Raw genomic sequence first — 21,024 nt, 5'->3', positions numbered from 1 at the left:
TTCACAGTTAATGTTACTAACCCTCCTAAATCAAGCTAACTAAATAACTAACCTCTTCTGCAGTCAGCCTCTAGTGGACACTCCATGAACTGCAGGATTCTGCACTTCCGCATTAACTTCATTTTTGAACACCGCAGGTTTCTGCTTCGCATCAGTCCACACTCATCACACTCCTCTTTTGTTTTGAATCAAGAAGAGACAGAAACAGCTCTACACACAGACAGAACAGAAGCTAAAAGTGACCTTGTTTATTCTTATAGATATCACTATGATCAGAGAACAGTGTCACGCCACTGTTTGGGTTATTTTCCATTCAATAACGCTTCTTTTGTGCCATGATGCATCGACCTTTGATGGAGTAGAGGTCAGGGAAACACACCGTACAATAACATGTTATAAACATAGAAATATGACAGTCTGAGATTCAACGTACAAACTTTGTCAACATGCAATATTTGACCATTTAAATGAATGCAATTCTTCACTTCTTCTTCTGTTGTTCTGATAAATGCACAAAATATGTTTACGCTTTTTTGTTCTTGTCGCTGCCGCTGCTCCTCTGCACAGTAAAAAAAAAAAAAAATCATGATTGGATTTGCACAGTCAGCATAGTTGAGAGCACCGCTGGCTGTGAGATGTTTTTAAATTCAGTTATTGCTGCAGAGGAGAGAAACCAGCCGACATGTTTCGCACATCTCAGACAGAAGAGGTTAAAAAAAGTGACGGCAGATGAAAACAGGAAATCATCGTTCACCATCTTTAACTCTTTGTTAGAAAAAGAAGTCACCAGTGTGAAGGGCTGGTCTGAACAATCACAGAAGGACAAGGGAGGAAATTCATCTTTTTTCTTTTTTTTTTTGGTCTCCCCCTAAAGCACGACAAACAGGATCATAACAATATCAAACTTCATAAAGTGCAAGCCCACAATATCTGAATCTGTCGACACGAGGGAGCGCCGCGTTTTTACTCTCTGAAAAGAGGAGAGCGTAGAAACGGCTCACTCTCCCACACAGACAGAAACATGGAGAACACAAGTTTCCCTCTCTTCAAGTCGTCGGACGGCTGGAATGTAACGTCTTTAGAAAAAACGGCAACAGAACAAAATGAACATTTGGCTCCGACTTCATATTTCATCACACACAACTACTGAACAAACACGCCTGTGCCAAAACATCGCTTTACATCATCTGTACACAAACTCAATAAATAGAACAAACGCCAACGAAATAGTGTTTGATATGGATCATCTCCGTCCGCTTCCAGCTCGACTTCCTCTGCAGGGATGCTTTATTTATTTCAACGTTTCAGGGGAGGGGCAGTTAACTGTCAGCTGGTTTTATTCTACGTCGGTCTGTGCTGCTTTCAGTCCTCACGCTGGTGTGGAAACAAGCGAAGCTCAAACTGAAATATATACATGAGGTGATGAGAGAGCGCGTCTCTCTACAAGTGCTAGCTACGCTAATATTCCTGCTTTTCTTTTTTTTTTTTTAAATAAAAGAGCAGCTCAAAGGTTCGATAATCGGACGCTTGTTTGACCATCTTGCTGAGTTTTTTTTTTGTGTTCTGGGAGTTTTAAAAGTGAATTCAGGGATCAAGACGGAGTAAAGATGGTTCAGGTCGAGCAACATGGGTCCAACAGACGAGAAAGAAAATGGCTGCCTGGTTTAAGGCCTTGCACAGGACGCTGCGCGTGTTCCACTCTATTCCTCAGCCATGAACTACCAACATGTTTTATCTCAAGAGCAGCAACCACCATGACTGAATAATGTATCCGTGCAAAGCAAACTTGAACCTGATTGGCTGAACACTTAACCTCTGAGGGCGGATATACTTTGTGATTTTGTTCATCTGGACGACCGGCTACCTATTGTATTTCTTTTTAGACAAGAAACTTCTCGCTCGAGACGAAGTTAAACACAACCCAAAGGTCAAAGGTCAAATTAGACTTAGTCGTCGTGGTTGCTGCGCGTTCATCCCTCCTCATCTTCACCCAGTAAGTAAAACATCGGGGTCTGAAAGCTTAAGGCAGTGGATCCAGAAAGCCAGAGTTGAAGTTAAAGATCACTTGTGTTGCCTCTAGTTTCTGCGTAAGCGAGCTAACGATGATCTGTTCGACCTTTCAAACACGAGAGTCCCGTCAGCGTTAAGGTAACAGAGGTGTTTGGCAAATCATTGAAGCGTTTAAAAGCACCGGTGCATGTTGGCGTTTTCCTTCAGTCATCAAACACATCGCTGTCTCGTTTGTTGCCGTGACAACAAACAAACAGGCCCATGCAGCACATGCACAGGCTCCTCCCCTAAACGCTGATCGATCGAAAAAAAATCTTCAAAGTCTTTCAATGTCCGTAAAGGTGGAGGCTGTTTTGGCTACAAATAAGAACAAAAGTGATGCGTCTCTCTCTCTTTTTTTTTTTTTGCATGCAGATACAGCACAGTGATGTGGAGAAAGAAACACTTTAAATACGCACAAAAGGCCGGCGGTTAAAGGTCAAAAGATGGCCTGCTGGTTAATGAGGTGAAGGAGCGAGATATCTACAAGTGAACACGACCTCATGCACCTCAGCCTGCTACAAGTTAAGCTGCTATACAGCGAGCACTGTTTGGCAAAAATACAAAGAACAGTAAGAATCGTTTGGCTGAAATTGTTCAGACTCCAACCGCGTGTGCTAACATTGAACTTTAATAATTAAATATTTACTGATGCAGTGACGCTCATCTCAAAGCTGCCTACAGAGAGGAGAAGTCAAACCGCTCTCTCTCTCTCTCTCTCGTTTTACGCTCAGACTGTTCAGACCAAAACAAAACACATTTCCAGGTCATGACATCATCGGCACGCAGCTGCCTTTATTTACCCTCCTCCTAAAAGAACCGGGTCTGGAGGAACTTTCCTGATGCTACTAGATACTTGAGGCGGACCAGGTCCCAGTCTGATGACCTGTTAGCTAGGACCAGTACCAGGTCCCAGTCTGATGACCTGTTAGCTAGGATCAGTACCAGGTCCCAGTTTGACCTGTTAGCTAGGACCAGTACCAGGTCCCAGTCTGATGACCTGTTAGCTAGGACCAGTACCAGGTCCCAGTTTGATGACCTGTTAGCTAGGACCAGTACCAGGTCCCAGTTTGACCTGTTAGCTAGGACCAGTACCAGGTCCCAGTCTGATGACCTGTTAGCTAGGATCAGTACCAGGTCCCAGTTTGACCTGTTAGCTAGGACCAGTACCAGGTCCCAGTCTGATGACCTGTTAGCTTGGACCAGTACCAGGTCCCAGTCTGATGACCTGTTAGCTTGGACCAGTACCAGGTCCCAGTTTGACCTGTTAGCTAGGACCAGTACCAGGTCCCAGTTTGATGACCTGTTAGCTAGGACCAGTACCAGGTCCCAGTCTGATGACCTGTTAGCTAGGACCAGTACCAGGTCCCAGTCTGATGAAAGGATGCTGAAATCATGAAAGGAAAAAGTCTGAATTTGGGGCGCTGGTAGCTTAGTGGTTTGTGCGTGCATCCCATGCCCAGAGGCTGAAGTCCTGGAAAGTGGGCGGCCCAGGTTTGATTCCGACCTGTGGCTCCTCCTGCATGTTGGTCCCTACTCTCTCTCCCCCTGTCCCTCTCTCTATCCACTGTCTTCTCTCTAAAAAATGGAGGCATAATAAGCCCCAAAAATAAAGTCTGATTTCATGATTTGTCAGGACGGACTGCAAGACGCCGAGAGCTTCTTTTTTTTAATTTTTTTTATGGAGTTTGGATGGAACATTCCTGATGCACCATCAGACTCTCTTACTACGATTGGAAAATTCAACTTGCACAAATATGCAAATGACCTGAATTCTGTGTATTCACGTCCCGCAGCAGAACTTCATGTCCAACCGTGCCGCACCAGAAATCCACTTTTCTTTTGGTCTGAACAGCGTCGACACAACCTTCACTCTATAAACAATGATAAATATTATTTTAAAAAACACAAAAAAAGACTTCTGACTTCTTGACATTTACGTGACATGACTGAGGCTGCAGCTTCAACCGAGTCGAGAAGTTTTCTGCAGCCTCTCTTTTGTTTGTTTTCTCTTCTGACACGATGCTGATTTAACGAGGAAAGCCACCGAGACTCCGATATGGGGAATTTATACATGAGCTGAAACCCTCTGGCTGATCGATGGGAACATCTTTCATGTTTCACGAGTAAACAGATGCAGGGCGTGATGTGAATGTGCTGAAATTCTTTACCTGTAAAAAACAGAAAGAGTGTGAGGGCTCTGGCAGTTGAGTCTGTATGTACACTGATGCCATGCGGCCCTGTGGGAACGTGTTAGTAGGCTTCCAGTGAATCATCCCAGAATAGACTCTGCACGTCCAGCATGGTGGCCAGCTCCAGGATGTGCTTCTGCAGGACGCTGCTCTCCACCGTGTCCTGTTTGGGGAGCTCGGGGTACGACTCCGGGAAACTCCGAGATTCCTGAAAGCACAGCACAAGACACAGCTGACTCCCACCTAAACGCCATTAGCACGCTTTGACTGGATGGATACGTCTCCTTTAACGGCCTTGGAAGCCCGTCCGCACTTATGACACTTGTGACGGCGTCTTTTCCACACTTCTCTTGAAAGTCACCAGACTCCATTGACAAAAACACACTTCTGTCTCTGTTGTATTTTTTGTTTTTCATGAAATATCTAAGGCACCGTTTTGGACGCCCCTCGGTTTGCCAGATATGAGAGCAGTTATCAGGTCAACAGGTGTTGCAGCGATGGAAGCGGGCAAGAGAAGTGGTTCAGATAGAAGTGATTGTACCCGACCTAAAAAGCCTCTGCATGTTTCTAATAAGCTCCACGAGCAGAAACGTGCTCAAACTAGGATCAATATTGGAGATGTTTTTGAAAAATGGAGAGAGGTTAGAACACAGAAAGGTTTACAGACCGATGCAGAGCTGGATAAACACTGAAGCTTCAGTGTCCACCACACAACTCTAGAGAGGAAGGGGGGGGGGAGACAGCTCTCCACAATGTTTTGTATTCAGACTGCAGTACCCATTTTAAACACTAGGGGTCAGAGTACATACTGCTCCTTTAAGAGGACTGGAGGGTTGGCGACTGAGCTATATCACGTCTTCTCTCCCAGGAAAGCTGAACCTTTTTTTTTAAACTTCTAAAATCCTGACGCAGGATGAAAAACATTTGTCTCTTTTTTAAATATCTGACAGCTCTGGAGTGTGATGTGATGTTTGAGTATCACCAGTAGCACCAGTGCAGCAGCAGACCTTGTTGGAGCACTTCGCTTTAAATAGAAACTCTGAGGTGCTTTTTGGATGTGAGTGTGCGTTACATGTTTTGTCAGTTGGACTTTTTTTTTCCAGAAGCACACTTTGCTCTGTGCCTGATGGTCCGTGTTAAGTGCTGCAGACCAGCGGCCCAGGTTACTTACTGGGACAGACCCGCTCTGAACCAATTATTATATTTTTGGCTTCCCAAAACAAACAAAAAAAGAGAAAAGTGACTCCACAGTGACTCACCCGGAAGACTTTGTGCAGCCGGAGAGCAGCTGAGCAGAACACAAAACGGATCAGAAGCAGCCGCAGGAACTCGTCACCAAAGAATTGTAAAAAGGCTTGATCTGTGGAGAGACGAGGAAGTTAGACACAATAAACACAATATGCTTTTATACATGTTTTATGGGGGGATTATTGCGTCCTCTTCTGAGTTTTAATTTGAAATCAAAGGAAAAGAAAGATATTTAACATGCAGAGACAGTCCCAGCCTTTTTTTTCCTGATACCTTCAGCAAGTTTGACTCTTTTTCTGAATCACTAACTATAGTTCTTACTCAACAGGCTGCTTTTTCACAAATTCCTTTCCTCTCCTTGATGCTCGGTCATTCTTCGATAAGCTCTTTGGCTTTTTTAAACAGTTTACAGGATGATGATTTTTTTTTTGGCAAAAGGAGAAAACTGTGATGTGAGAGGCGGGGTCAACCCTGGACCGGATGCCACACATGGTAAATGGACTTTTCTAGTCACACCTTCACATTCACACACTGATAGTAGAGAGATTTTCTTCCTACCTATGGTTCGTGATCGGGTTATCATCTGGCCGATGTCATGGTAAACTTTGCTTAGAAATTCTTGCGCCTGCTCCCACAGTCCTCGCCGCAGGCTGTTTAAACCGCACACAGAGGAGAAGGCAAGGAGGGGGCTGTAGAGGAAGAGCGTGAACAGACTCCCCCGCTGAGACTGATCTGAACAGCGGGAGAGAGGAGGGAGCAGGAGGGACATTTTAGCTTCATGATGACGCCATCAAAGGGCCTGAGAATGTTACATCTACACACTTTATCAAAAGGTCTACAGGCGGAATAAAATACATAAACACTGAAGAACATCCCCAGATTGACATGTTCAGAAGTGACGCCCACCTTGCACACTCTTTGGATAGACGGTAGGTGAGAGAAGGCAGACCAGAGGCTGACCGAACAGATTAGTGAAATTCTGTCAGGATAAACCAAAAACAGGAGAGGTCATATTAGTGAGATGGGAACATAAAGCTGAAACTTCTCACAGAGTCTGTGATGCGCTGAAATCTGCAGATTAAACTGTCCTTAAAATCACATTTCTCAAATTAGGTCCCGTGTCCACCTAGCGTTTACCGACTGCAACAGAAAGCAGCGGCCTGGAGAAAAAGCGCAGCGCCCAGCGGCTATTTTACGAGCGCTCCGTGTACGTACCTTGTATGCTGTGCTGTTTGTAGAATCCACGATGACAAAAAGGGGTTTCCGGGTGAAAGGGAACAAATCTCCTGGATGAAGGCTGCAGCGTTGGAAACAAACAGAACATGTCAGGAAGAAAACAGATTGAAAAGAAACAGAATAACTGAAAAGATACAGGAAACGTTGAGAGGAGAGAGAGGGGGGGGGGGACATGCAGCAAAGGGCCGAGGTGGGATTTGAACCAACGGCTGCTGTTGTGAGGACTATAGCCTCCGTACACCACTAGGCCTTTCCACCGCTGTCCCTGACGCCAGCTTCTTAAATGAATATTTTCCGTTTGTGCATTTACATTTTTTTTTTTTCAGCAGATATCTTTTAGCAGAAGATAATTAATGATATTGGACGTTAACCCATTGCTCCTCACCAGTGCATTTCTTTCTGCGCCTGATTCCTCTTCTGCACCGTCTCTCCGTTCACCACGTCTCTGTTCGTGTTGGTCAGAACTCCCCCAAAGTCATATGGACCTGCAGAGACGAGCAAAGATAACAGGATGAAGAGTTACAGCACAGTGGGACCGGGGAAAGAGAGAGAGAGAGAGAGAGACAGAGAGAGAGAGAGAGAGAGGGAGAGAGAGGGGGAAGGGGAAGAAGAGAGAGAGCGAAAAAGAGGGAGAGAGAGAGGGGGGGAGAGGGATAGAGAGGTAGAGGGAGAGGGAAGGGGAAGGGGAAGGGGAAGAGAGAGAAAAAGAGGGAGAGAGAGAGAGAGAGAGAGAGAGAGAGAGAGAGAGGGAGAGGGAGAGAGGGAGAGAGGGAGAGAGAGAAAAAGAGGGCGAGAGAGAGAGGGAGAGAGAAAAAGAGGGCGAGAGAGAGAGGGAGAGAGAGAGCGAGAGAGGGAGGTAGAGGGAAGGGGAAGAGAGAGAGAGAAAAAAAGAGGGAGTGAGGGAGAGAGAGGGAGAGGGAAGGGGAAGAGAGAGAGAAGGAAAAAGAGAGAGAGAGAGGGAGAGAGGGGAGAGAGCGAGAGAGAGAGAGAGAGGGCTGACGGTGGAATGACTGGGGCTTTGCCTTTTCTATGCCAGTCCTAAATCTCAAGCTCCTGGTCTCTACTGAGTCACTTCTTAAAACCTGTCTTCATAAAAAGTATTCACTGTTTCTATTTGACCTTTTCTCAGATGCATTAAGCTTCTTCTTCTCATCAGTTTTATTAAATCTTGTAAAGCAGTAACATAGGATTTGTTTGCAGGTGCAGAGTGAAATAAAAACGTGTCTCTGTCTTCGATGATTCACCTTCATAGTCGGTGTGACCTGTTGGGAAGACTCCGGTCGCTGATAGGTAGACGAGCAGGACGCTGTTGGCAGGTAACTCCTGGAAATGTGAGAGTTAGTGTCACAAAGAAAAGTGGTCAGAAGCTTAAGGTTAAACTGGGAGAAAGGCAACTGGATAATCTATCCAAACACTGGTCCACATATTGTAACGCTGCATGCCTCAGAATAAACATCTGATTATTTTGTGATTGGAGAGTTCACTGACCTTAAAAGAGGCGGAGAGGAAGGTAAAAAGCTGACTGAACGTTGGTTTGTAGAGCAAATACTTGTGAGGGTTTTCTCTCTTTGCTGGTTTCTCAATGGGCTCCTGTGGAGGAACATTAATAACGTCACCGTTCATACATGACATAAAGGTCGACAGGACTACGGCTCGTCTTTTAGAGGCAGCAGCTCAGTCTGCAGTCCCTGTGCGGACCAAATCAACGACCACATCGTCGAGATATTGGGACAGGACACTCACCAGCGTTCCTTGTTTGGAGGTCTGCGTGGCGAGGTTCACAGGCTCTCTCTCCAGAGCTTGGAGCATGCGGAACATATCGATGGTTAACTCGCTGAACTTCACCTGAAAGAGGGAAAAAATCATCATCTTTAATGTTCAGAGACTCATCAGGGGTTAATATTTTAAGAGATTTAAAGTTTTACAGACGAGACAGAAGTTGAGTTTCTAGAAGATATTAAAGGCAGGGTTGGTCATTTTGGAAAAACTAGCATGATTTTGAAAGTAGCGTTCCCTCAGTGCTCCATCTACACCCAGTCCCCTCTAAAGCCACGCCCCCTCACTGTACATGCACGAGCGTTGTTGCTCCAGAAGCAGACCTCAGCTCATCTCCTGCATTGTGTAGAAACTACGTCGTCTCATGTCTCATTCAGCATTAAGTAAACTCACAGTATAAACTCCGTCATCAGTGACACACTTTGAGTGTGGGCTAGTGCACGCAAGAGGTAGAGGTAGAGCAGGGAGACAGGGAGGCGTCTGATTGGTTCATCAGATTGGTACCTCGTGGCAGACGTTGGTTGAAGTTTTTACAGGCTTACAACTGCTACAGATGACGGATTTTCTTTGTTCATTTTTCAGAGAACATGAATTACTAATTTCTGTCAGGACATAAAGACAATTTCAACCAAAATCTTAAAAAGTGGATCTGGAGAAAATGACCAACCCTGACTTCAAGATGAAAAAACTAAAGGGGTTAAAGGAAAAAAATCAGAGAAAAATCCAAAATGAAGAAGCTTTTCTAGGGTTAGGTTTAGAAATAAATCAGAGAGCAGTTCAGTTAGTAGTAGAAGAACCTCCATTACACTAGAATCTACAAATTAAGCCAGAAATTGTGGTGTAATTATGAGAGCTCACACGGACTTGCTGCAGAATAAATACTACGGGTCTGGCAGGAGAAACTGTGGGTGATGTCCGAGTGAAAAATCTATCTGTTTGCGTTCACCCATGCAGCTCCTCTTGGAAATATCAGGAGTTTTCTGCAAGTGTGAAAGCCCTATGAGTTGCTCTGTCTACCATCTTGGCGCTTGTTTTAACGGTCATGTCTCATCCCCTGAACACATCACTCCACCTCCTGCCCAACAGGGAAAACGTCCCGCTGTGAGGGACGTTCGTGAACGAGCAACTCAGGAAGATTTCAGAGGCAGGCGGGCGGAAATTTCCCAGACATTTTCAGGAGTGCTTGTGTGAAAACGGCTTCGGATGTAACTTCCCAAACGCAATGAGCTGCAGGTAACACGAGAGAGTGTTCAGGGTTTCATCTTGTTTGTTTTTAAAAACCAACAGTTGAAGGATTAGGCAGAGTAAATTAGAATTAGTGGGTTAAAACCTGGTTGTTACAGTTGCCGATGATTAGTGCATCTGCAAGGACGAGCTGCCCAACCACCATGCCTTGTTCCAGCGGAGGCACGCTGCCCTCCAGCAGACGGTTACTGGTGACGACCACCGAGTTGTTGTCGTTCAGAACCACCACGGGGTCTGCCTGATGGACAAACGGAGAGGAAGAACAGTGAGGAGCAACCGATCAAATGCATGACACTTCAACTACACAGATAAAAACTCAGCGGGCTCCTGAAGGGTAATAAAAATTCAACAGTAAGTTCTCGTTTCTGTGTCTTTTGGAGTGTTGTTACCTCCACAAAAGCTGCCACCTCCTGCAGAACCAGGTTCCACTCCAGCTGGTCCTCTGTGTTGAATCTCTGCGTGTAATCTTCAATCTCCTCCGATAACTCCTGCAGGTTACACACACACACACACACACACACACACACACACACACACACACACACACACACACACACACACACACACACACACACACACACACACACACACACACACACACACACACACACACACACACACACACACACACACACACACACACACACACACACACACACACACACACACACACACACACACACACACACACACACACACACACACACACACACACACACACACACACACACACACCAGGTCACAGTCGCCGGAAAAGCAACATGTCGAAACATATGGCCTTAAAATAAAATCTTAGATTTCACACCAAACTGGTTTTATATATTTTTTTTCTAATTTGAACAAAGTCACCGGAATTTCTCCTCTAGGGTTTAAGTGTGAGCTGGGAACTTGTCTTTTAAAAAGGTGCACGATGCAGATTCAAGGTTCAGCTACACCAGGCAGACGCCTCAGCAAAATCCTGACGACTGGGTGTCTAATACCTGGGAGCACCGAGTCGCTCTGTAGGACATAAACCAACGGGAGCCCAAGGGGAGCGACAGAGTAAATTAAAGAGAAAATCTAGATTTGCTTTTTTGAAAATCCAGATTTTATGGCACAGCCCCGTGTTCATGTTCTGCTTCCTCAGTACCTCTGTGTTTTTTTAGGATTCTGAAAAGTACTGGACAGTATTCTTTACGTTCTCAGGACCTCTTCATGCTCTCGGTCCCAAACGCTCGGTGAGAATTTGGGAAAAGAGCGTTTTCAGGTATTCTGCACCCTCAGCCTGGAATCTGCTGCAGAACGACTTCAAACTCGAGGAGCTGGTGTCCTTAAATGTTTTACAAAGTAAAACGTAACACGTAAATGTACAGTGAAAGACCTGGAAGCAGACTCTACAGGATGTGGATGCTTAAAGCTCGACTCCCGCATGGTCTTTCTCTTTAAATGCAAAATTTGAGTGTTTTTGTAAAATTTGTACTTTGTCTCTCTTTGTGTCTCCGTCTGTAACTTTGAGTTTTTACAGCTGCCTGTCTCGGCCACGTCTGGGAAAACAGGTTCTTAATCTCAATGGGACCAACCTGGTTAAATTAAGGTTTTAAAAAAAACAAAAACAAGGCATCAAGGTTGTAAAAAGGTTGTGTTGTTCTGTGCAGTCTGAATCGGCTTTCTGCTGTTTTCACGATCTTCTCAAAAGTTTCAAACAACACGAACTGAAGGCTTGATCGGGATAAAAAGCTAAACTAGATAATCTGATCTGATGTTGTGTTGCATCTTCCTGTTGAACAACCTGCTTTCATGATTTCTATCCAGAGAGTTACCTAATCAGATCTCCAGAAGTCGCTCTCTGCTTCATCCTCCAGGCTTTAAGAGAGCTCGACTAAACCTGCACTGACCGATCTGATGGTTCACTTTTATTTACTACAAACTCCACTCGATTGATCCTTTTTATTACTTCATATTTGATTTTGTGATTTTGGGGGAGACACCCTCCTACAGTAAGGAAACCGGGGCTGCACAGCTGAGCAGATTTTGATCCCTCTTGGTTTGCTGTAGTTAAAAAAACAAACGTCTTGTTTACCTTCACCAGAACTTTAACGAGGTCCATCTTGTTGAGCAGTAAACAGACGACGATGTAGCGAGCGTAGTATCGAAGCTTCTTCACTACCAGTTCTGGCCTGACGAAGAAACAAACACACAAAACTTCATCAGCATGCAACGGTGCAAAACCACGGCGCAGACAGCATGCGGCGCACACGGACACTGTGGGGTTAAAGCATCGTTTGTCAAAACACTAGACCGCAGTTTCTCTACAATCTAACGGAGAGGGGAATAAGTATCTAGCTCCGTTTTATAAACAGAAGAAATCTTTCCTGTAAAAATACTCATTTCCCGTTGCAAACCGAACTTTAAGAGAAAACAAAAAGTGGCGCTCACCTGTCCTCTTTGTTGACCTGAAAGTAGTAGGAGCGCTGACGGATGGCAGAGTAGAAGGAAAAGGCCTCGTTCAGGTAACTGGTTTCTGAGGTACGAAGGCTGTCGGCCACAGAGCGGGAGAGAAGAAGAAGAAGAAGAGGGCAAACTTTTCAGTCGTACAAAACCTACAAATACTTAGATGTGCCTTAAAGCGCCAAACTGCTTTGACCCATCGTGTGTCGTCTTTGAACATGACCCGTTTGGTTGGCTGTCTTGGTGTAGGGGGTCAGTAGCTCGGTCTGTAGGGACTTGGGTCGGGAACTGGAGGGTGGAAGTTGGTCTGGTAGCTGGAGAGGTGCCGGGTCACGTCCTTCTTGAGCAAGGCACCAAACCCCCAACCCCCAACCCCTGCTGCCCTCCCTGTGTAGCCCCACTCTGACACCCCTCCATCGACGTGTGGGTGTGTGTGTGTGAGTACGAGAGGGAGCAGCTGAGCAGTTTGGGGTTTGGTGTCTTTCTCAAAGGCACCTCAGTAGTGCATAGGAAGTGAACTGGCACCTCTTTGGCCACCAGAGCAATTTCCAGATTTGGTCCACACCAAGACTTGAACCGGCGACCCTCTTCTTTCAAACCCAGGTCTCTACAGACTGACCTCCCACGACCCAATCCACAAAGCTCTAAACATATCACCAAACAGTTCAGTTACTTTTCTTTCTTTAATTGCACATAAATACACAAAATGAATAAGATACAGTCCCTCAGGGAAATGTGAAGAAGAAGAAAAGGCCCGAACCCTCCAGGGGCTCGTAAAGCGGCTCAAAGCAGAAAATTAAAGGACATAATTATTATTTCTTGGGGTCGGGGGCAGCTGTAGCTGAAGTCAATCAACTGTGGAGGTAATAATGATTTATTTCTAAAGAAGAAAGAAAACAACCAAAATATGGACAGAAGAAGAAGAAGAATGACCAGTGCTCAGTTTCTGTTTTTATTTTGGTTATGGTAACTCCGCCCCCCTGAAGTAAGCGGTGCTTTCCTGTAGACCAGCAAGGAGTTGGTGCTACTCTAGAACCGTTTTTTCTGGAGCCAGTTCTATGGCTGTCGAAACAAAAAGAACTGGTTCTAGGTTAGGTGCTGTCGTCTAACCAGCTCTGGAACTGGCTTAGTGGAAAAGGGGCCTAAGAGAGTTTGTTTCCTATTTTGCTGCTGCAGCATTTCAGCCTCAGACTCAGGACTGGGATGGACTCCAGACAAACGACATCGGAGCGCTTTGCAAGTTTGATCGTCAAAGTTTAATCAGCACGCACTCGAAGAAGAGGAGGAACAACCTGAAATATCTAAAGAGTGGAATTAAACACAAAGGTGGTTAGTTGAGTCCAGACTTACTAGTAGTGGTAGTAAAGTTGTCCAATTTTGGATGCAACTTCTCCAATCTGCCATCTCTTCAGTCCGTAGCGAGTGTCCAGAACCTGCCTGTCAGTAAAGAACACACACTCAAAATCTTCGCATCCACCTTTTCGAACTGCAGCGTGAACTTTACAGTGACCGACAATCACACTTCAACAGCTCAAATAAATTCCACGAGGAGAAACAGGCTGCAGGTTCAGAACGATGCAAATTAGAAAACACAAAGTCCACCAACAGCCAAACCATCAAACACGTTGCAGAATCAAACACACACATATTCAGATCAAACCGGCAGAAGAGAAACGCTGCACAGCTACCTGGAGATAACTCGAGCTTAAGTTTCCAGTCAAGATTATTTATATACCACTTTTAAAAACGGCCTCAGCTGACCAAAGTGCGTCACAGACGAGGAATAATAGATTACAGACATAATAACATTTAATAAAGAGAAAGAAAACAAGACAAACAGAATTTTTAAGTGTTTTTTAAGCTCATTTCAAAAGCACGGGAGAATAGGCGGGTTACGAGCTGTGGAGTTGGTAGTTGTAGTTTTTTAAGGAATATCTGTGTTTTGCCTTCTGTCATCAGAGTCTGAATCACTGTTTAGATGTTTTGCAGAATTCTGAGAATGTTTCCTCTTTATCTGCCGGTTTTACCACAATTTGTTTTGAGTTGGGGTGAATTATTTTTTTAATTGTCCTATCCGACTGGCTCTATTACCCATCTCATAACATCTTTGGCTAGTGAAACTTCAGCTTTACATGTTAGTAAATCTTCAAGGTCATGTCATGGAGCTCTTTGGAGGAATTTAATGAGTTAGCGCCTCTGATGAGGGGAGCCGATTGATCCCTTAAACGGCGGTCTGCATCTGAAAAGGCCTCCGTTCTACTTATTGCACGTGTTTCTGTATTTGCATCGTTTCTGATTCTGCAGCTGGTTCCTCCTAATTTAAATTGCTGCGGTGTGGTTGCCCCCTGTTGGCCACCGCAGGAACTGTTGTAAAGCAAAAAGGAAACAGTAAAAGAGGAGGAAATAACCTGTGTTGCTGCTGAAACTTCCACAGCTTAGTGTAGACGTCGAACGTCCGTCCAAAGTAGGACTGCCACTGCTTGTGTCCATACTGAGGAAGGTCTCTGCAGGAGAGAGGAGAAGGAAACGGTCAGAGGAGGAGGAGGAGAGAAAAGAGACACACAGGCTCGTCAAGAAATTCTTAAAACGCATCCACCTCGAGTTCTCAATACTATCAGAGATTTTATTACTGCTTCACATCAAGATACAAAATCAGTAAACAGCTTCAAAAAAATGATCAAGGAGACAAATGAAATGTCTGACGTGGTGTTCCAACTTTGTATCTTCCAGGTCTGTATTTTTGAACTCTTTCAAAATGTGAGCCGAGCGAGGATCACCTCAGACAGTCAGTGATTCAAACTTGCCCGAGGTGTCATCCTCCGCTCAGATAACAAACAGAGAGAGAGTACTTTCAGGGCGACGGGGTTAAAAAAACAGGAAGCAGTTCATCTCTCCTGGCTCCGGCTCCGTCCTGTTTGGCTCTGAATGACTTGCCGCGTTCACCGACTCCTGCTCCTCCAGATGGTCGCTCTGCCCGTGTGCTCTCACAGTCTCTCTGAGCTTATGGACAGATCCACTTTACAAACACGGACAGGGCTGAATTATTCAAAGGGTCGCTTCTTAAAGAGACAGTCTCAGGGTTCTGGTCTGGACTCGGGTCTGTTGGATTCTGTTTGATGAGCTCAGTAACCTGAAATAAACCGTGGTGCGTGACAGCGTCGACCTGGTGTTTCTCCTGCAGGAGGCAGGTGAGCGGGAACATCCCCACCGTGCAACAGGGACGCCATGCTGCATGCATTCAGAATCAGCAACACTGAGCAACTAAAGAACAATTCACTGAACACAACCAGATGTTTCCAAATCCAGAAGTGACAAGGTTCAGACTCTGATCTCTCAGCAGGAAAGGTGACTCCTCTTACACGGACACACTCTGGAGCTATGAGGCTGTAAGCTTCTCCTCAACACATGTGACATGTGATTTTAAAGAGGACATATTGTCCTCCTTTTCAAACAGTCCCCCTGTGGTCTAAATGAAACATCTGTGCTGTGCTTTGGTCAAAATATAACATGAATCAAGCACCAGAGGAGGTTTGTGACCCTGTATAAACCAGCTCTCTCAGAACGCTCTGTTTTGGTGTGTGTGTCTCTTTAAATGCAATGAGCCCCCCCTCAGTTTTCCACATAGACATCACTCCTGAATTCCAACAGAATCCCACTGAGCACATTTGAAACAGAGCATTTTCCTTTGTGTTGTAAGACTTATGCAGACCACAAACAAAGGACTGGATGTGTTTATTTCACATGTTGTGGATTTTTTCAGAATATGTCCCCTTTAACAAACGGCCACTGATGCACAATAACAAAGTTCATGTCCGGTCATTAATCATTTTTCTTCATTTTAATTCATGATAATGCAAACAAACAAACATTTCATACAGAACCCAGAATATTTAAAGAAGAATATGTTCAAAATGTTTGATTGATTGACCACAGGATTGAATCCTCCGTCTTTTCCTGTCGACAGAGACGCTTCCACAGAAATAAAAACAGCTTTGAAGCGTCTCTGACCTGATCCGACTCCGACTATCTTTAGCTGCTTTTACAACTTCTGATGTGCAAATGGAAACCTTTTGTGATTTCTCCTGTGATTACGTAATTGAACCAATTATCAGGCAGAGCATCACTGACCTATTTACAACATTTATAGGCTAATCGCGATCAGCTGATTGGTCCTCTAACACCTTTTTAAACTGGCATTTCTTTAAGGCTCAGCTCCCTCTTCACCACAACGGTTCTCCTATTACTGCTGACGCTGCACAAATCCACCGGTCAATGTCCCGCTCCATCTTACCCTCACTCGTGAACAAGGCCCTGAGATACTCAGGACGCACTCACACATGAATGGCTGTATGTATTTATGAAGCGTGCTTAGTTTACAAGACAGGCGGACTCCAGAAATACAAAAACGGGACGCATAGTCAAGTCTGCATCCGCATATCGGAGATCAACACAGAGCTACTGTGTACAACATGACAGCTACTGACTTTGTGTCTTATTTTAAGTCATGTTAGTCAGATACAGACAGAACACTCAGGGGTTTCTCCTGAATGGAGGATGACCAGGTTCCCGTGCTTGTGCCTGAACTGTACCGTGCTGGAGCACACCTCTTCCAAGTGTGCCAGGATCAAGGAAGTGTAGATCGGAGCACTCAGGCTAGTCAAACAAACTGTGCTTTGAAGGTGAAGTGTGCTTGGGCACCGTGTGAGCGCGCCCTCAAACTCCTTCACTTGGGGAAAACACTGACTCCCTGTCTGGTCGGAGCAAGCCGCTGTTTTCCGGGCAGAGGAGCATGGCGTCGGACTCGGAGGTGCTGACCCTCATCCCAGCCGCTTCACTCTCTCCTCACATCATTTCTTATCTCTCTCTCTTCAGCTGTCCTATCCAATAAAAGATAAAAATGCATGTACAACAACAGCACAATATCTATGTCCCAGGAGTAGTGGAAGCACAAGAGGCCCTACATGTAAACACACACTCATACAAACACACACTCAGACATTACACATCACCACGGTCCTCGCTCTATTACGCCTCTGTTAGTACCTCTGATGGCGGATACGGGGCAGAAAGACTCTTTGCCTTGCACATTGCAAACGAGGCGTATCACAGGTGTAAATATCTGGCCTTAAACCGGCGATCTGTAAGGACCTTAAGATTGACTAAAGACGTCCTCATGGCGGTCAGCTCTCTACACACCTGAGCTGAAAACACGACAACATCCTGAACTGGCACTGAGCGTTGGCACTGGACGTACACTGTCCCGCACAAAGGTCCAACATGAACTCACCTCCTGGAATCCTGTGAATATTTGGCTGCATCTTTCCCTGTTATCCTTCCTGTGCATTGCATGCCCCCCCCACCCCCTCCACAGGTAATCAACGCTTGTTTACTAAATGTATCCCAGGTCACAGAAAACAACAGAGTGAGGTAAAAACCAACCTGAGCCCGTTGAAGAGTTGTTTGGATTTGTCCAGAAGGTAACAGAAATCTGTGACGGTCTTCCTTTCTCCTAACGGGATATCATCCTCAGTCTCAGCTCCAGTCATGACACTCGCACCTGATGAAGACACAGAAATCACTAAATGCATTAAGAGTGTGGAGATAAATATCGACCAGAAAAAAAACTGTGAGACAACTGTGGGAAAAAAAAACATATTTCCCCTCTCAGAACGTCATGAAGGAAGACAAGGCAAGTTTTTTTTCATACCGCACATTTCAGCAACAAGGAAATTCAAAAGTGCTCCACACACAAGGTGCAGAAACACACATTCAAAGAGGACATTTAAAGGGCCGCCATGAGCCTAGCAGGTTATGACGCGCGCTCCATGCACTGAGGCTATAGTCCTCATCGCAGCGGCTGTGGGTTCGATTCCGACCTCAACCCTGCGCTGCACATCATCCCCCTTCTCGCTCTCCTCCCAACATTTCCTGTCTCTCTTCAGCTGTCCTCTCTAATAAAGGCAAAAATAATATAACTTTTAAAAATCATAAAAACCGAACCTTAAATATCAAAGAGAAGAAGAAATTAAAAACGGCTAGTTGTCTTCAGTTTGTAGGTAAAACAAAAAAATGTTGGACTTCATCATCGGTTTGTGGAAACACAAACTTCACTCAATTAATTTAGAACACAACAGACGGTGAAAACATCCATCGGTCAAAGCCTCGACTGATATTTGAGACGTTAGCGTCAATACTTTTGCAAGCCGAGCGTCCAATCTCCGAGATGGCCTACTTCAATGGGAACAGAAATAAGTATGTACACTGTAACTGTGGAGGAAATGCGTCACATGGCCACCTTTTTTAGGTTGACCTGGGATGTCCCAGATTTGAATTCTCGCAGCAGCTGCAAACTCCTGTTCTCAAAGAAGGATGGCAATCAGGTCAGAGGAGGTGATACCGTCTGTTCACAGTGTTTAACTGTTGTAAAAACCACTTAGTGTAAAGTTGGTTCTGACTATCTGTAGTGTAGGGCGCTCAGTGTGTCCCTGAATGATGGAGGGACGCTGTCAGTGTCTCTGCAGGACGACACCAGCTCCTCTGCATCAAGTTTAACACCTCTGACCAATGCACTGCTCTAAATGTTATGATTAAAAGAAAGGTCCAAGGGGCGCCATTGGCCTAGTGGTTAGTGAGCGCGCCCTATGTACAGAGGTAAAAGTCCACAAGGGCCGGCGGCCCAGGTTCAAATCCAACCCGTGGCTCCCTTCCTGATCCCTGACTCTATCTCTCTAATAAAGGCACACACAAAAAAGACCAAAAATATATTTAAAAAAAAAAAAAGGTCCAACACAGAGGAATCGATCCTGCAAAATCTCAGTTACAAACAGATCTTTTTGCTTTAATAGACTTTGCATGCAGCGTTGGCATTGAAGCATCCTGTTTGAGAGGAGGCGAGACAAAATAAACACATATGCACTGATAGAAAATTTAAAAAATATATATCACCACATATATGCAGAAAAAAATCAAGATAAATCAGACACGGGTGCCTGGTTTAATGTGTCTCTGAAATAGTGATAATCTACCTCAGCTGTGATTTTGACAGTAATGAACTCGGTGAACATTAATCTACCTAACTAGCTCTCTACTAATTAGACAGAGCTTCATTTAGCCGTCAGCTATAACACAGCTATTGCTCTGCATCCACCGCCCAACATCTGACTAATTAAAGTCAGGACATCACCCTTCATTAAAATTATTCTCTGGATAAAGATGTCTGGTAGCTCGGTCCTGCCACAGACTGGTCTCTCTCTCACACACTAGCCTGTCTGCAGAGGCTGCTTGTGTAATTCTTACCTCTTGAGCCAGCCGGCTAACGTCAATGAACAGAGGACCACCACAGTGATGCTTCAACAAATCACAGTAAAACACCGCGACGAGCTCTGCAGGCGGAGCGGCTCTGATGGCATCTCCCTCCGTGTGTGAACGACGCCGAGCCCGCGGTGTGTCGAGCCGTGAGCCCCCCCCCCCACGGAGAGAGCACGGACGGAGCTGCTGTCGGCGGAGGCTAAAAATGCTCCTGTGGGATGAAAGGCTGTTGTCCTGTGACTGTGAAGGAGGAGACAGCAGGAGGAGACAGAGAGGGGGAGAGACAGCCGCTGGCTAGGATCCACTACAACTGGCTAGCTACTTCCGGGTCAACGCTTTCAAAGTAAAAGTGTCGTCACTCCTCCAAGCTGGTAAATGGACTTGAGCTTGTACATTTCTTTTCTAGTCTTCTGACAACTCAAAGCGCTTCTTTTACACAGCATGTCACACCTACGCATTCACACCGCATTGGTAGAGGCTGCTGTGTAAATAGTTCAGCAGAAGTAACTAATCCCATTCATATTCATTCACACACCGCCGACGAAGCAGCGGGAGCAATTTGGGGTTAAGTGTCAATTGCCCAATTACACATCGGACATGTTGCTGCAGGAGCTGGGAATCGAACCCTCAACCTTCCAGTTGAGAGACGACTCTACCAAATGATCCACAGCCGCAACTCTTGTGATCATTCAACATCGTACACAGAATCTATCCTGTGAGAGAAGTGTGGGAGAGATTTAAACTCAAGTTAGAGATAAGATATACTTTATTCATCCCAGCAGGGAAATGTAGGTGTTCCAGCAGCCAGCATACATACAAACACACAACACAACACATATATACATACATATCCCACCCATACAAAAAACATGAGCCCGGATATAGCCAGGATAAATAAAAAAAACTCTGTAGGAATTGCTCCAGAAGTCCCAATAAGAACAAAATAAATAATGAAATATAATAAATAATCAGCGCACACGAGATAATTATTGAAGATTATTTTCTTGTGGAGACAAATTGATTATAACAATCAATCATTCATGCCACCAGCTTCCCGTGGAGTCCACCTTTTTGAGGACACCTTCAGCCTTCTTTCACATCAGGATGTTAAATCTGGACCCGATAAAAATACAGAAATCATGCATGCAAGATGAAAAACACCACCTCAACCCATCTGATAACACAGTTCATTACAGTCAGTGGCGATTCTAGAGTCTGTTAGGGCCACAGGAAAACATTTTTTGTGGGGCCCTTGAACCAGCGTTCATCACTTTGTCTGCCAGAGTCCAGACGCTTACTCCTCCTTTTCTCTCTTACAGGCGGATACTCCTCCTTCAATTTTCTTTATTGACTTTCATTGACAAACTTTGGTTTTCACAGAAATAATGCATGCAACATTAAGCAGGGCAGCGAGAGTGAGTGCTGTCAGATTTGACCTCCTTAGGGAGGTTTCCTACTGTCGTTGCAAAATTTGCACATTGTGGGACACTGCTTTGGTTTAAAGGGGACATATTATGAAGTATCCACTTGTACAGTGTTTTTG

The 21,024-nt window shown here is 45.1% G+C and overlaps 1 protein-coding gene across 6 annotated transcripts; it reads right to left on the bottom strand.

Moving 5' to 3' along the window:
• Positions 1-233: 233 nt before the first annotated feature.
• On the bottom strand, positions 234-19,797 carry scai (suppressor of cancer cell invasion). Of its 6 annotated transcripts, none has more exons than XR_009676262.1 (19): positions 19,470-19,797; positions 17,613-17,730; positions 14,582-14,677; positions 13,524-13,610; positions 12,162-12,260; positions 11,806-11,902; positions 10,136-10,234; positions 9,832-9,984; positions 8,469-8,570; positions 8,214-8,315; positions 7,970-8,048; positions 7,111-7,210; positions 6,705-6,786; positions 6,396-6,468; positions 6,048-6,221; positions 5,501-5,601; positions 3,412-4,449; positions 3,164-3,206; positions 234-3,124 (listed from the first exon to the last, which is right to left on the bottom strand). XR_009676262.1 is itself a non-coding variant. In XM_061060617.1 (17 exons), the coding sequence occupies exons 2-17, from the start codon at positions 17,717-17,719 to the stop codon at positions 4,303-4,305; spliced, it is 1,698 nt and encodes a 565-aa protein (XP_060916600.1). In that variant the 5' UTR covers positions 17,720-17,730; positions 19,470-19,797; the 3' UTR covers positions 234-4,302. The 6 variants fall into 6 exon arrangements, 1 of the variants encoding a protein (XP_060916600.1); XR_009676261.1 differs by having other exon boundaries at positions 234-3,010; XR_009676259.1 differs by having other exon boundaries at positions 3,164-4,449.
• Between the last annotated feature and the right edge of the window lie 1,227 nt (positions 19,798-21,024).

The sequence above is a fragment of the Labrus mixtus genome, chromosome 17 (genome assembly GCF_963584025.1).
Source record: "Labrus mixtus chromosome 17, fLabMix1.1, whole genome shotgun sequence".
In the NCBI taxonomy this organism is placed as follows: domain Eukaryota; kingdom Metazoa; phylum Chordata; class Actinopteri; order Labriformes; family Labridae; genus Labrus; species Labrus mixtus.
This window is presented reverse-complemented; position numbering and strand designations above follow the sequence as displayed.